The 17545-nt window shown below is 43.4% G+C and overlaps 1 protein-coding gene across 1 annotated transcript; it reads right to left on the bottom strand.

Moving 5' to 3' along the window:
- Positions 1-4905: 4905 nt before the first annotated feature.
- Positions 4906-8921, bottom strand: LOC105568148 (glycine-rich cell wall structural protein 1-like). The gene is made up of 4 exons (XM_012023570.1): positions 8481-8921; positions 5673-5937; positions 5238-5579; positions 4906-5105 (listed from the first exon to the last, which is right to left on the bottom strand). Exons 1-4 carry the CDS (start codon positions 8490-8492, stop codon positions 4930-4932), a joined length of 795 nt encoding a protein of 264 aa, XP_011878960.1. The 5' UTR covers positions 8493-8921; the 3' UTR covers positions 4906-4929.
- Between the last annotated feature and the right edge of the window lie 8624 nt (positions 8922-17545).

The following is a 17545-nucleotide window of genomic DNA, read 5'->3' as shown; positions in this document are numbered from 1 at the left end:
TTCTGAAGGCAATCTTTTAAACATAATTATTTAAGTTCTTTTCTTTAATTTGCTTTGATTAATTTTTCTTAGCAAAATTTTCATTACTTGCAATAGAACAATTTTAATTCTTTATAATTTTATCTTTTACTAAAATTATTGGATAGCATCTAATAACATGAACTATTTGCTTGACTGTACTTAAATTGTTTCGAGAAAATGAATATGATAAATGTTTAAAATAATAGTATGTAAAGAAAAAAACATTAGTAATTTTACTTTTCGAGAATACAGCGTCGAGAACAGAAATTTACTATTCCATTCAACTTCTGCGTACAAGTAACACTGGTACCTATTTTGCAAATAACTCAATTAACAAATTAATTAAAAATATTTAAATCACAGAGAAAAAGTTAAAAGTTCCATTTTTATTTCATTTTAATTCCTCTTCGCCGTAACGATAAGTTACGGCCAGTGCATAAACTTTTGCAAAAAATGAAAACTGACCATTTACAATTTACGATGCTTTACCTTCGAATTTTACATCGAATATACGTTTAAAAAAAAGAGTGTTTGTGTTCGAGAAAATATGACATTTTTCGTATATCAGGCGAGATCGGGAATCGATGTTATTTTTGTTTCATGGAAAAATAAAAAAAAAGACGAAAAGATCCGAATGTAAAAAACAGACACATTAAAGCATTCAAATTTTATGTTCTCTGCCACATCACCAGTCAGTGTTCCTCCCGCTGGAGATGTTCTGTTTGATTCTACGGCTTAGCACGTGCACTTTTATCTTTTTACTTTATTTCTAGTGCGCTGAAAGAAACCGTAAAAGCGGTCGTATGTATGCAACGTATTCAGGAAAAATTTACAACCCTTTCGTAGACGTAAGAATTTACTACTAATCTGGCAAAACATTGCTACTATAGTTTCTAATAAGTATAAATTAATAGAATAATTAACGCTTTTATGATATAAATATAAAACATGAAAATTATGTTACACATACAATACATACACATACATGTGGACGCACATACACACGTGGATAATTCGTTCGTGATTATTCATTTCCAAATTGCATTCATTTCGCAATGTCACAAGAAGATTACTCTCTATGCTTACGAGAATTATCCGCTTCTAATGGGGAATGCCAGCCCGACCACTTTCTGATTAATTTGGTTTAAGTAGCATCGTTAGCGCTCGTTCATATCAAAGCTAACATCTAAACGACATATCTGGTCGATTAATCTGTTGAAATAACGAAGCTTATACCGACATCGCCAGATATTATTTTATTCTCCAATATAAATTTTATCTTTCAAATGCACGTTTCGCATAAGACCATAACAAGAGGAATAGTAATAATGCGTATTTATAAATTTGCAGGCTTATCAATTCCCCCATGTGCATACAGTACTTCACATTAGGACGTTCCTCCGAACAATTAACGTAATCAACTTGAATCATCTAAAAATACTGCGATTTTCCAACGTTTTATGTAACTGAGGCAAGTATTTTTTGTGGTTCTATTACTTATTAAACGCACGAATTAAATACCATAATAAAACTTTAAAATATGTTGTCGGCTTTTAACGCGGACATTAGCAAAACAAATTCCTCTATTAAAGCAGGCTAACGCAACAGGCGGTCCATTTGCAATCTAATGTTTTATTAAAAGAATGTTTTTGATCCTTCCAGTGTTTCTGCTTTAAAGGGTTAAAACATCTTAATGGCGATTATATGACTAACAATTTTAATCTTCGCTAAACGCATCTCGTCTCCGATGACACAAGTTTACGTTTTATTATTATAATAAAGTGTAATTTATGTAAGTGTGTTATAGTTAACTGTTTTACATAGAAAAGATACAAAACTTGATAACAAGTTGTCAGACAAACTTGGTAAAGATATTTCAAAAGAAGTATAATTTAAATACTAAATTATTTACAATCTGCGCCTCATAATAAAGCATGTTTTAATTATACGCAAGTAAAGAAAATAAAATAAACTTTCATTTACTTATAGATAGAAAATTTACAACTATAACATTTTAATATTTACAAAGTTCCAATAAATCGGTTGCAAACTAATAAATTTTTTCAAATATCTCGTGAGTTGAGAAAAATATTTTACATATTTTACATTTCATTTTGTTTTTCTTATTGTTCCGCTAAATATTATAGCGCCGAAACAAATACGACAACAAAGACAACAAGATATTGGTACTACATATGTAATGCTGGTTTTAACAATTGATATTAGTTCTCATTAACTGTACTATTGATTACCATATCTGCCTCAATATTTTATGATGAATATTGAATTCCAAATTTATTAATTACATGCGCAAGTATACGAATAACTAAAACATTTAACCTCGTAAACTTATTATCGGGTATAATACTCGTTCGTTTATGTCTCAATAAAAACGATCAGTATTAATTATAGATTTTCGATACAGTAGCTCAGAAAATCTATATGTACTAGAATAAACGTTACGTCGCTGTGATCTGAAAAAAAAATTAGATTCGTTAATTAATACGTAATGGAATATTAATGATGATTATAGTAGCTATAACTACAAAATCCTTGGCATTATATTTTAATAGAAAGTAATACACAAAATTTATTTATTATACATAATATACATAATATAAAATTATGATTGGTATTACTTGTACCTTATTGAACATGTGTGTAGATTTCTATTTGTATTAAGTAAAACTTACATCTGCAAAACTTGTGTGTGGCGATCTTGTACGAAAATTATGGCCGATATGCGTACGAGAACGTACTAACTAAAACAGAATAAAAAATTAATTAATAAAGACACTGGAACTATTGCCGATAAATATTTTTATCGACAGATATTACTGTCAATAGATATGTATTTACCTCTTTCTTTTTGCCACACTATCTGTTAGCATTAAGTAAGACAATTAATTATTCTTTCTCTCCTTGTCTGGTTTATTTCGTCTTTGCAATTTCAATTACTCGGTTTGTATGCTGGAATTCAATAATTCACATGTGTTAGACAGATCAATTAACAGACCAATTAATCAGCTTGTAATACTGAAATTCAATAATTCACATATGTTAGCAAAGAAATGTTAACTTTCATTGATTTAAGATAATGTACATAAATTTGGTACTGTTGGTACGCAATACATTCAATAATCGTATACCTTAATTTTAATACGATTAATAGAGAAAAGTCCCCTATTATGAGGTACGCTCTTAATATGAGATAGCAGAGTTTCCGCTAAAGTCATAAGCACCATCTGTTGCTTCCAATGAATTTATTGCCCCTGGAGTTAAATCTTGTTTAGTGGAAAATTGATTGTTAGATCGTGTAATCGCTGCGAAAAAAGATTGAATTTGGACGTTGAAAACCTACTATCTCACATTAGAATCCTCTATTTCACAATAAAGAACTTTCCTCTAATTTCTACCGTATACTTCATACGCGTTTCTTTTGTGTCAGCAGCACGTTTTTTGTCATTATAATAATTACTCCTAAAGGCTGACTATAAATGGCGCAATAAAATGTTAATTAGATTATACTGAAAAGCCAGTAAGAATTGAAAGACTGGAAGCTACGAAGAAGAAGTGAAATGTAGAGGGAAATTGACGATACGATCTATTAGGTGAAGTAGCGAGAGATACGCGAATAGACAAGAATGAGTTTTAAATACTGATGCTTTATTTTATATAAAGTATTGTATAAATGTATAAACGCTATAAATATGTGGTATCTATCTATGGTGGTGGTGGGGTGCTAGTCGTGATCGCAAAGAAAGGGTATGACGAGGGCGGGCGGGGTCGAGGGCCGGCGACGGCGAGCCATCTATTTACATTCATTCACTCATGAGAAAGGCTGACCTACCATAATCTACCGGTCTCTCCTTTTCACTAACATATAACACGATTATATAATATATGTGTGTATATATACGAGTACACATATAGAAATATAGTGTATGTGTATGTGTGCGCGCGTGTGGCAATGTGTTCATATATATATGTATATATATATGCGCGGAAGTAATAGGTAATAATATGTATACATATATATATAAGAAGAACATATGTGCGCATGGACGCGAGTAATAATAATATGTATGCTTGGGGTGCGGCGGTAAGTATAACAACATGCCGGGTACGTGCGCTTGATGCGACCGACCCGTGGAAAAAGAGAGAAATAGATATGTGCGTGAAGAGCGGCGGCCTTACGGATGGTGGAAGACGTAAGAAAAGAAGGTTCAGCCGGAGCAACGGTAGATGTTCAGAAAACAGAACAAATCCGGTTGCCCCGGCGACGAAGTGCCAAAGCTTGTCCACTTGCCAGGCCCATGACGGTGCACCGGGTGATACGCGTGTGCAACGGGGTGGCCTTGTGGCACGCGGTCGCGACTCGGAAATGCGCGTACGCGTTCAAGTGTTCGGTGATATCCGAAAGACGACGTTCGCCAATTCGCGGGTGAAAGCTCGTCGAGGAGCGGCGAGGTGTTGGTGCGCCGAGACCGGTAAAACGCGGCCCGCGCCGAGCTTCCTTTATCGCTGGTCTCTCGATGAACGGTAATTGACTAAATTTTACCCGGTTGTAGCGGGTCGAGAACGAGGAGCAAACGACGCGAGGCCGCGGATCACGTATGGCCGAAATCTCGGTGCCGTCCTCTTACGATCTTATCCGTCTGTCCTCCGGATCGCGCTTAATCGGCTCGCGGTGTACGTATGTACGACCGATTCGACCGTTCCGTGTGTGTGTTCCGAGTGTCCGACGATCATATCACTAGCGCCAAGGGTGCACCGGCTATGTTCCGAGACTGGACGAAGCTTTGGGAAGAAGACGTTGAGCGCGTTTGAGGATCGTTCGAGACCGGTAAGTGACTGTGGTGGGTTTGCCGCCGTCGCCGAGCCGAGATCGCTGGGGTCTTAAAACGTCTACCACTTTCCAATCGCAGGGATGACAGCTCCGTGAGAGCCGAGTCCGGCGTGGATGGCGCCAGATGGTCCGTTGATCACAGCAACTCCGGCGTCACCGCCACCAAGGGCACCACCACCGATTCCACCACCTCCTCCGATGACAGCAATACCAGCTCCGCCAAGACCGAATCCACCTTTTCAACAAAATATCCTTGTAGTACATTTAGATCCACTTGGTGGATGTAAAAGGTACGAACACATATTATGTCTTCAACGTATAATTAGTTTAGCGTAATATGTTCGTCTTGATTGAAGATGTGTATTACCGAGTCCAGCACCAGGCGCGGCGTTAGCGGCAACACCAGAGCTACCGTCATCACCGTTGATGCCACCAGATCCGGCGAAGAAGGCAACACCTCCGTAGCTGGGTCCAACGAGGTTAGCGGTAGCCTGGGATGGTCCTACGAGGGTAGCGGTTCCCTGGGACGGTCCAACGAGGGTGGATGGGCCGGCAGCGGGTCCTACAAGACTGGCGGGGCCAGTGCGGGGTCCACCAATGGACTTGGCTCCCTCCTGGGGTCCTACGAGATCAGATGGTCCGGTCTGGGGTCCAACGTTGGCCTTGGGTCCCTCAGCGGGTCCGATGTCAGACCTGCCACCAATGACTCCTGCGAGAAGAGAGCGAGCGATCGTTCAACATCGATGCGTTCTGCCGTCGTCGCCCTAGTGGCAATTGAAATTCGGTACGCAGAGGTACGCACCACCAGAGACGATCTGCTGAACTCCAGCAGAACCAGCCGCCGCCGCCGCACCAGCAGCATAGCTGGCACCAAGACCACCAGATCCCAAGCTGGAGGCACCACCCTGGAGGGAGGCAGCGGTTCCAGCACCAGCGGCGAGTCCACCGCTCAAACCGTGACCCGATCCATAGCCACGTCCGGTGAGGGCCAGACCGTGTCCATAGCCACCATAGCCACCGGCAATTCCGGCGCGGGCCGTCGCGACCGCTAAGCAGGCGAACACAATCTGGAAGAGACGCGAGGCGTCATTCGACCGACGGGTTTACGAAGGCACGCGACAATATTCCGATACGCATTCGACCGAAACTGTTAAAAACTTTAAGCGACGAGTATTGCGTGAGCTCGAGTTTCGATTTACGGAAGCGGTTCGCGTGCGCGTGTCGTTGGGGCTATCACTGTTACGGATCTAGATTTCCATTGGCTTGGCGCCGCGATTACCGAGTCCGACTACCGCTAGATCCGCGCAACATAATCGCGGCTTTCACTTTCGATTTCCGTGAACGTCGGTTCACGATCGCGAACTCTGAAGCGGCGGAAACGGTTTCGCGCGTAACAGAGGGTTTCTAGATCGCCGAGATGATCTCGAAATCTCATCGGATTCGCGCGCTCGCGCTACTTTATTGCGAGGGCGGCGCGATTACGCCAATGAAAACGCAATGAGAAAGCGCCCGAATGCATCGACGAGAAAATCGACGAGATTAGATACCCGTAACCACGCGCCGTAACGTTTCGTAATCAACTTGATAGCGCGCCGCGATTCCCCCTCCCCCTCTTCCCCTTTTGCGTCGCGGTTGCTCTGGTCACCATTCCTGATGACCGTATTAGGAAAACTCTTCTAGGCCCGTTAATAGGCCGCCGCGCGCGCGCAAGAAAAAGTAGTCGCGATTGCATAAAATCTGCGCGAACGACTAAACGCGAGATTCGTAATTAACCGGTCACGTATCCGTTTCGCGTATCCGAGGTCGAGATTCGCAATTCATATCAGTGGATTCGATTTTTCCATCGTCGATTGAGAAATTCGATTAATCGATTAATCACTCTCTAAAAGTCGATTAGTGAATTTTATCACCGAAAGCAGTGAACAGTCACAGATTTGCGAGTTACAAGTACGCTACTGAATATTGCAGTGGTCAGTGACTATTCGCTGTTTCCAGCGATAATCTACTGATCGACTCTTAGAGAGCGGACTTCTAAAGAATTTTCTCGGATACGTGAGATTAGGGGGAGAGACAGATCTTGGGCGAGAGTTACGTCATGTATCTCAGCTAGACACGTTTAAAGTCGTAACGCTCGCGGCTCGTAATACGGGAAGCGGCCTTTAGAAAGGAAGTGTTTCGCGCGACCGTAGAACCGTCGAGCCGATTAGATATATCGTCGGTGTATACGTAACCGATATTTCGCGATCGCGTGCGAGCGGCATTAGACGGCGGCGGCGCGCGCGTGTCACGCCCGGTTTGAGACCGCCGCAAACTTAAATGGCACCGCGCGGCCGGGAATTATGCATATCTAACGACTGCGCGAAACTTTCACATCCCGTTTACGCGGAATGAACGACTATCTCGCGGCCGCGCGCTCGTGTGACGTGGCCGACCGAGCGTTCCCGCGACCTCGCGATCGGAAAAGGATCGATCGTGCCGATTTCAAAATCGCCTGCGCGATCGGGCGCCGAGTACATTTCCATCGGCCCTGAGGAATTGCGCGCCGAGGTCTGACGCAACGCGACGATTAGGATATCGTTATCGGCGGTATTATAAGTGATAGATACACGGCTAATTGGGCACGTTATAATTTAATGTGAAAATGGAACGCGAGCTAACGCGCGTTACGTTTGCAGGGCGGAACGAGATGGAACGTTGTCCCGATTCAATGGATGCTGCGCACGTGGAACGGCGTAGGGAAAAAGAGCGATTCAACGGCGGAGAACGCGAGAGAGTGACGGCGAGGTATGTGCAACCGCAGTCGCGGGATCCGTGAATGAAGATGCGCCTGTGCGGAATAGAAACCGGTCGCGGGTTAATCCGCTTATTCAATGAGGATGATGATACTACTTACAACCGGTTCTCGCCGAGCGCGCGATGCGGTAAGATTTCTTTCGTTTATGAATGAAAGTCGTCGGTTCGTCTGTTTGTCCGTCTGTCTGTCTGGCGGAGAAAAACGAGAGTATCCCAACCGTGACATTGAATCGTCGTCGCTTTGTATCGCGGTAAGAAACGGAGAAATGTAACGGTACAATGGAGAGACGTTAATAGACGTGCATTATTGACGCGAACGAAAGCTCCCGAGCTTGCGAGACAGTCGTGTTTACTTTCCGTTTGCAGATACACGTCGCCGTCTAAATATAATCTCGCATTAATCTAGTTTCTTGTTTGGTTTCAATTAAGAAGAACGCCCGAACGAAACGTTACGGAGCGCTCGCGGAGATAAACTTTCGCAGCGGCATTTACAACAAGGGCAGAATTTTATGAGCAATTCCGTTAAGGACTGGAAGTAATTCAAGGGTCGTTTAAAGTTTCGAGATGGACACTGTTCATTCACGGCAACGAGGGCAAGTATCTGATCAAGAAACTACGATGATTTCGAAGAAACACGCCGTTTTGAAGTAAATGAATAGTCAGGCGCAGCGAAGTTGCGCGAGCAAAGATTGAATAAAGGTAGCAGAATTGAATAGAATCTGATCGAAAGGGGGGCGCGAAGCCGAGAGATAAAACGAGACTACGAGTTGCAACACCTCGCGAACACCTCACCAACCCCCTTTTGCGGAATACTCACAAAGGCCTTCATGTTTGGTGTGTGTATTGGGCTGGTAGTCCGGTGAATGACTGACTTGGGCCGGGCCGGCGGGCCTTATATACGCCTAACTCTACTCTGGACACGCTCCACAATCACCATCCTTTCGAAAGCAAGCAAGGCGCTCCACCACCCTCCCTCCAGAAAAACTATAATCCACGTACCGCGTAGCAAGCGGCCGTAGAGCCGTAGTCCCACCACCCGGTTCGGGGGCGAAGGGGGTCCCCCCTTTACGGCGGCGATGGATGGAAGTTGCCCGTTGTAGGTTGTATTCGTGGCTACGTCCACGTCTAATGGTCGCAGCCTCCCGTCCCTCCTGCCCCACCCGCGGCGGTGTTGGCCTACACGCTCTGGCTTCTACGCGACGGGCCGCACCAAGTGCAACCGAGCACCACCCGGGTTACCTGGTCACCTACGATACAACTCTCTTTCTCGCAGGCGTGGTGCACGAGCATGCACGAGCGTTGCACAGCTCGCACGGCTTACGGCGGACACCTTTCCGGTTACGGTAGACGGCGCAGGTGCAGTTGCCGATAGCGGCGGCACGGTAGCACTGAGTGATCATCACTTTAGTTAATTGGCCAGCCCTCGTCAGTGATAAATCGTTGTTCGACTGCGGGGTGGACTCACGTAGGCTTTCAGATGGTGAAGATGGTTGAAACGTTCTTTGTCGCCCAAGTTTCGGGGAGTTTCACGAGAAGCTGTGGTGTTCGAGAGAAGAGTCTCGATTACCGAAGAGACCAGAGTGAATGACTATACTTACAGTAATATATAAATTAAATTAAATAATATCACTGAGAAATACTATATTGAAGATGTGTGTTTGACAAGATTTGAAAACCGCGGGCCCAAATGTCCTTCTTTTTGACAACTCTTCGTCCAAGCAAATTTTTTTCTCAAGCGATATGACACTGTTAAGTACATACCATACACGTATTATTGTTTACGCTTGTTAAGGGAGCAACGGTAGCTGATAAAAATTAGCATCGTATGATAAATTAAAGGAGTTTGACGTTATCAAGCTATTATTGATTTGCCGCAACTTTTGACGCTGAAGAAATTTGAAGAGGCGATTCGACGGCGAGTCACGATTGTTGAAAATGACGTCCCGACCTCGAGGTCACGACGCGGATCTTCGGCTAATTGATGGCGTCGCGTAATGCCCTTGTTTCAACAGTGCTCGCTTTAAGATGGCTCGACTTTGATTTTCATTCATTTGAATGCAGAACATTTTTTGCGAGAAGGGAAAGAATGGAAGGCGAGATGTCCGAATAACCGAAAGTTATTATTATTCATGAAAACCACTGTCCGCACAATGTCCGAGTAGAAATCACGGTAACTCTGAAGTTTACATCCGGACACGAGCGGCTGTCACAGAAAAGAGACGAAAAGTTCGTCTCGCCGGAAAAGAGGAGGGGAAGAGGATTCAAGAATGGCGAGGCGCGATCCTGATTACGGTCCGTTCGTTACGTTAGAAAACGAAGCATTCGCAAAAGGAATTTCACGTTTAGCGCAAATGCTAAATCGTTCTAAAGAGTTAGAATTACGGATCGTCGAACGGCCGTAAGAAAAAAAAAACAAGAAACAGAAAGACCTGAATTCTTTTCCAGATAGATTGCCTGCCGCCGCCGACACTGCCGCGGCCGTTCGTTACTTATTACCTCAACCTACTAATTCCAACCGTTATAGTATATTATGCTGGAAATAAAATCGCAAAACGTAAGAGACGGTCTTAAGAGTTGCCTGCTGTCGTGAGCGATTTGAATTACAATCGCCATACGGTTTGTCTGGTGATACTCGACAATCCACAAGTTCGCTAATTTTCGAATCGCATTATCTGTTATCTCGAGAAGTCTGTAAACGCCATTTAATGGTTGTTACAGCCGTTCGATCTTATCTTTCATTTGGCATTGCGGCACACATAAAAGTGTCATTCAAGATATTAATTCAAATAATTTGCATAATCGGCGTCTTATAAAAATATAGAAATGTGCAATTATAAAAATGCTCAATAATCAAGGAATGGGATAAAAATGTGTGCATTATGAGCAGGCAAAAAATTGTTTACGCTTAAACGTAAACGAGACCAGGCAGTCCGCCCGCGCGCATGTATATTACATTTTTTTTTTGTTATAGATTGTTGCATATGCTTTGAACGCATATTTCCTATATACTTTCTTTTTTTAGCATACGCTTTTCATAACTCGGTATGTACGTAACGGCGGCCGATGAGCAATCGCTAATCTCAACCTTAAAGGTGCTGAAGTGCAGCGCGCCGAAACGTAACGCGGCTAATTGCATCCGATTAATTATTTTTTTGTTTTCGAGCGTGATGCCCCGCTTATTATACGAGCCGCGACTTCGGCGGCGCGCGAAGTGAAAGCTATTATATTATTTGGCGCCCGCGAAAAATGTCGATCTATCGCGAAAGTCGCCCGCGCGACGTAATCTTTTCTCGTTCGGCAGTCCCGAACCGGTTTCGAATATATAAACCCGATGCACGGCAGTTTGGCTCTTGTCGGTCTCACCCTCGAACGAGCCGATTCCGACCAACATTTCGCGCGTGCGCATTAATTGCCTCATTAGCCGTTTAGTCGAGCAATTATTTTATCAGTGGCGAGACTTTCCATACAGCACGCATGTCTAAAAGGCATCTTTAAGGCGTCTTCAAGTCGTCTTTTAGACATACATATCTACAAGATGACTTAAAGACGCCTTAAAGGTGTTGTTTGGGTTATCTTGCGCCCCGACCCGTCGTGCTCCGTTCGTAGCGATCGAAAGAACGGATCCGCAATTATATCGCGCGGTTATCCGCGATCAAGCGATCCTATCGGTCTGACTTGTAATCTCATTAAGTACGGAGCAGTTATTAATCCGTTTTGTCCCGTTTTGAATGCGATATTTCTATGGCTTGATATTCTTAGCAATCACGCCTCGCGATCTCGACTTTTACACGTTTTTGCTATCGGAGTCGGTATCCAGAATCCAGTTCCGCGACCGTTCTGAATTATTGAACGATTTTCATGGATCGATAGAGTATCGATTGGCTCGCGTGGTCAATATTCAGGGATACGCTTCTGTGATAAAGCGACTTTCTCGGCGACGTGCAGATCCGATATGCCCGTGAATCGAATCGAAATGGGAGGCGCCGAGATTTACTCCGTACTGAAATAGTCTGAATGGAGACGAGCCATATACGATTACCTCAATACTAAAATTATATTATCGGCGACGTTTATTTATTCAAATGAACTTCGCGACTCTAATATCATGCGCATTCGAGACGTGCTGCTAAATCAGAGTTTACTTAGCACAACTGTAAGTTCCCGTAGAAATTCTTCAACTCTGACTATTCGTTAATCAGTCGCGGTCAATTGCGGTAAAAATTCCCGAGGCATGAAAATCCATGTAACATTTTTAATATCGAATTATTTACTTAAGATATTACTGATAACATTGGGCACATCAAACATAACGCTATCTTCCGCAACAATGTACTTAAAAAACGACGCACGTGTGTGGTACTTAATTTTTCTACCTTTCTTTAATTTATCATCTTTCATCTTATTTTAATTTCTCTTTACCCCCCTTTTTTTATATCGTTTACTTTTCATCTCAGATCGACAGCGTAAACGCGGGCTTCACATAAACGGGGAATCCAAATTATATTTGCTCTCTGTTAATGCCTCTTTTATCTGAGTAATTCCACAAAGTTGAATATCGGCGGTAGATTCCGTAATTGCACGCACAGAAGCGCTCGTTCTCATTTATATTATATATTTATTTATTCAAATCAGGAATTGCAATATCACGAGCGGCGCATTCGCCGTGCGCGGGTTTATGTATTCTATCTACATATCCAACCCCGCCAGCTCAATTTTCGCGAAGAATACCCCTCTTGCCTAAGGTGACGACTAGCGCACACGTCGTTCCTCGCGCACGGCGTCGAGGCCTCCCGCAACATTGCATTTGCAAAACGACGCCGCGACTTCGCACCGCGGCGCCGATGCCGGCGCTGTCGCGGCGATACACGCCGTGCTTTTGCTCCAATTTTTACATAACACGAGAATGTGAAATTGGAGAAATTTTATTCATGAAACAGAACGCGCGGCGGCGCACGATACGAGATCCACGAGGAAACTTCCTCCTATGTAATCCGACGTGATGATGCAGCGCTCGGGCGCGTCGTGGTTTATAAACACGACGGCTCATCGACAGGCGTGCAAAAATTGCACGTACGCGATAGATTCAGATCGCTCGGTTAGCGCATTGGAAAATCGCTGTGTCGCCCTACTTGCGTTCGTGCTGCAGACGCGCGTCGCACTATTGTCAGAATAAACTTGACTTTCGTGCTCCTGCACGCTTGGATGTATTCTTGTAAGAGAGAAAAGGGAGATCAGTTCCCTTGGGGCCTGTGTCCACGATGCTAGAACTTGGGCCAAGTTCCATTGTAGTTCCAGGAAATGTGTAGCCTATCAGCTTGCAGCCATTCCATAAAAGCTGCAAGCTGATTGGTTACACATTTCTCGAAACTAAAACTTGGACCAAGTTCTAGCATCGTGGATACAAGCCTTTCCACGTGTTACGTATTCGAATAAACAATGTTCACAATGAATTTTCCGTATTCGCTACAATTTGCAGCTACAGAGTCCGCGGCAGTAATGCGTCAATTGCTTTCAGGTTGAACTGGCTAAGTGGATTTAACACGGGCCTGGTCACACTGATTGATTCATTAATTGATTCGAATTACTGACGTGCCGAGGAGCAAGATTAACCTAATTTCGCCCTTGGATTTAAATCCGCGCGCTGAATTTCTATCTCGGCGTACGCAACATTAGAATGATCCATTTGCTCGCCGTTATTACGCGTATTACCGAAACAGCGCTGCATACACACGGTTACGCGTTCAATACCGAGTGTTCCAGTAACGATCTAATTTGCAAAACGCTTTCGCAACGAGCTATGAAATAAGAAAGAACAAGCGGCAAAACGGTGTATATTTAATTATGCCGTTTACTGCGTCATCCAGGTCAAGTGAGTCTGTGAGGTCGCTTAAATGCCTAGATAAGCTATTACGATTACACGATTACGGCCAAGATTTATTAAGTAGACGTGTTATCGACACTTTCGTTTTTTTCTTAACGTCTCGCGCAATTAGAAAAATATATTTATTACAGATAATGCTCGTTCGGGTCGATTTATGGTAACGAACAATGCACGCTTTAAAAATGCCGTGTTACAATTACTGCAATTTCTAGTTGGTCTAATAAAATTCGCGGGCAAGTAAAAATTAAATTACCTCCCCCGCCTTGCACTTCGCTCGCTCGGATCCACGTATCAGCTTATGTTGATATAACGCGCAAGTGAATTCGCGGGGTACGAGTAATTGCAGTTTATGTCAATTCCTATAATATAACACGTAATGTAACGGTTAACCGTAGTGCTCCAACGCGCGGCGCCCCTTTAATGCACTAACTTTAATTGATTCAAGACTGAGCTGGAAATTTCGATCACTTTAATTTTGACGTGTTCACCTCGTCCGTATTTCGCCCTTTGATAGCTTTCTACACCCTACACCAAAGTGTACATTAGAAAGTTAAAGTCGGAATTAAAGTTATGGCAAACATCGCGTTAAGCAATCACATACTTCTTCCACGGTAAGTGAACCAACGGCGACGTGTGTTCCCATTCTGAAATTTTAATTCGCACTCACGATAACGATGGGCCCTCGTGGCCCTTTCTCGAGCTTTGTCACGTCGAAAAGTCGCCCCGGAGCGATATACGACATTTTCGTCGTACTTCACGTCAGCCCGGCGCGTGCATCTCGTTTAAGAGCGGCGACTTAAAATTTAAGTGCAAATTAAATTTTATCCCAACCGACAACGATCGTTCGCGCGCTTTGACGTTAAGAGCTGCTCTTATAAACCGCGCTTAAGTTTTAAGTACGAGCATTACAGTACGGCTCTACCGAGCGCGGCATTGTTACACCTTCAGTCACGTATCGTATCATCAACGTCGCTACGTCTTCGTGCAGGTATAAACTTCCAACGAAGTTGGCGAGGATGCACTCGATGCTGAAAATTAAGCGCGTTCCGCCGAGAACCTCTAATCGATTTACCGCCAGCGGCAGACCACAATTCTCAAACGTATTAAACGGTTATACAATTTTAGTACGTACTTACACAATTGCACAGTCGTTTTTTTTTTACAAAACTGAAATCAATCGTTGATTATAATATCGATAAGATGGCCAGATCGCAGATGTGCTCTCTCCGGTCATCTTTATTGATTTAGAAAGGCTCTTGAAAAAGCCGCAAAAGCGCGCTTTTTAAAAGCAGGTCTATTTGAAATGAAGATAATTAGAAGGTAAATCTCTTCGATTAAAGAAATATCAGAGAATTCCGCTGGAGATGGATGGAAGGAAAAATGTGGTGGTCTCAAAAGCCGACGGGATCAGCGCGAGCGACGCAGGCCTCCTTGCACTTTGCTGCACACCGCCGACCAGGCTAGGAAAGTAAGTCTTACGCAATAGGTGGAGCGGGATAGTGTTGGGCTATCGCCGTGTTTCAGCACAGAACTGCCCATCATTTCCGTGTTCTGCCAGCCGTTCTCGGTCGCGAGCGCATTGATTCGAATGCGCCGGCTCGTACGTGAATATCCGCCGCATTGGATACACACAGTGCATTCTGATCGTTTTCGTTGTGCATTTTTATGGACGATCGGAATGTGTTCCATTAAAGTCGATGCTCTATCGATTTGACGTTTCCTTTGACACGAGAATGACGTCCGAGGATATCGCCGATCGGATTGATCGCTCGCGCCGGAATCTCGCTCATGTTCTCGAGCAACAGTGGCGTGTGCTTTCGTGAAATTTCGCGTATTTATAAATAAACGGACCGCTTAAAAGGGATCTTAATTAAGATCTCTGCGAGAAGAGTGCACAAGGATCATTTCGTACAGTAAAAGAAACCTATAGTGATACGGTAAACAGCCGCAGTGATTTTAATTTGCAACTGCATCAAATGAAAGCTAAATAAAAATATATTACGAATATGCATCTCTTGCTTTACGCAATGTAAATAACTCGTGGTATTAATTGGAACAAGGACAAAGAACAAAGAACAGTGAGATGAATACGTTAATTTATCAGACTGTTTGTTATCAAATTTGAGGAGTTTTATCGTCAATATTTACAGATCCGTTCGATACTCTTTACAACTAAATAATAAAGACGAGAAACATTGGCTTCGCGAACTTACCGTTGTTTATTATACTTAAACAATGTCAGCCATTGATAGGAGTTGAGGACGCGCATGTTGCCAGAAAAATGAAACGAGATTCCCCTATTGCTCTTATAAAAGATAAAGATGTATTAATTTCATATATAACCGTGATCGCAGTGACAATAGGTTGAACCAAATGAAAAAATCCACATACGCTTCCTCTTCCTTTTATTTCATTCGCATTGTGCGGCACACAAAATTGGAACGTAAATTCAGGAAATCTTTCCAGAGAAGCTGGAAACAAAAAGTTTACCCGTTATCATTTCTTTTTTCACTCGTTTTTTCTATCGTTCCCACGGCAGAGCCACGCGGGAGCTTAGTTGACCGATCGGAGCGTCGATCGGGTTCGTCGTTCGTGCAAAACCTGTGTAGTCGACGAAAGTGGTTTCGCGTTGCATACGTCGGACAAATTCGCCGGGAGGAGAGAGAGGGGGGGGAGAGAGAGAGAGAGAGAGAGAGAGAGGGGGGGGGAGGGAGAGAGAGAATATCATCTGAAGCGCCGATAATTTAATTTTTTAACGGACAGTATCGGTGCGCCTTTCCAATTGGAACGGACGAGACGACGAAACGATCCGGAGCCTGATAATATTTAGCACTTCCCGTGTCGAATCGCACTTGCAATTCCCGACGATATAACGACGGGTCTGTCAACGTGTCAACTACACTTTTCTACAGTCGCTCGGAATAAATTGACGTATGAGTGCGAATGTTGCGACAGTCTGTGCACTCGTTTTGCAAAGGGATGTAAAAAAAAAAAGAAACTAGCGTAGAAAGTTTAACTGAAAAGAACGGACCTCGGCAGCGGCGTGCAACACAGCGGTGACCAGGCTATAATTTCCGTGTTCTACTAGCCGCGCGCGGTCACGCATATTCACGCGTATTCACGCATATAGTTGCATTAGATGCCGGTTTCGTCGTGGGACTCGTTGCTTCGCTCTCGTTTGGATTAAACGTTTCTCCCGAAGCAACAACCACGGACAATTTGTACCTGACCCGACAGTCGTTATTCTCCCGGCCCAGTTGTTGTCCGACATCTTTAGCGTTAAGATTAATGCTGCAGTTTATCTTTTTATACGATCTGTAAGTTTAGCTTTCTTGCAGTGGCGTAGATGTATATATCCAGTTCCAAGAAGGCGCGGAGATTTATGTTTCTAAAGATGAATGTCGTTGAATACTTAACTGGCATAATCGAGACACAATTTTTATCACAAGATTGAAAAATATTAAATCATCTTGCTGTTACATCATGAAAATCATATTTTCTGCAGAAAAATTAACTTCTAGCATCATCTAATGCGTGGATTATCTGCCCGCATCCCGCGATTTGATTTAATTGTTTGATTCGACAATATTACGCGACACCAAAATATCGACAAGCATTTGTAACGCGCTTACATTTCAGAGAATCGAGGTCGAATTTACTGTTCGATATTTATGTCGTTAGCAGCGACCTAAAGATTCCCATAAAATTCCCATGAAGGAGCTTCCCGAAGTTAGGAAAGTTCCATTTGGATATAAGTCGATATCTAAAATTCTAATCGAATTGCTCCTTCTTTGGGAACCTTCGACTTCCATATGGAAGTCTTCGTAGTTCTTCATTAACTGAATCGCATATCTATTCGAACCAAGGACAATGAGGACGTAACAATCTTTCCAATCCATCTGCTTGATCACACGAGACACTTTTCAGAGATTAACTTATTGCTGATCGGAGAACTCGATAGATACACGCACACTTCGCGATAACAGTTAACAATCGTACTC

Source organism: Vollenhovia emeryi, unplaced genomic scaffold (assembly GCF_000949405.1).
Source record: "Vollenhovia emeryi isolate VEMERY1.0 unplaced genomic scaffold, V.emery_V1.0 DF939131.1, whole genome shotgun sequence".
Taxonomy (NCBI): domain Eukaryota; kingdom Metazoa; phylum Arthropoda; class Insecta; order Hymenoptera; family Formicidae; genus Vollenhovia; species Vollenhovia emeryi.
This window is presented reverse-complemented; position numbering and strand designations above follow the sequence as displayed.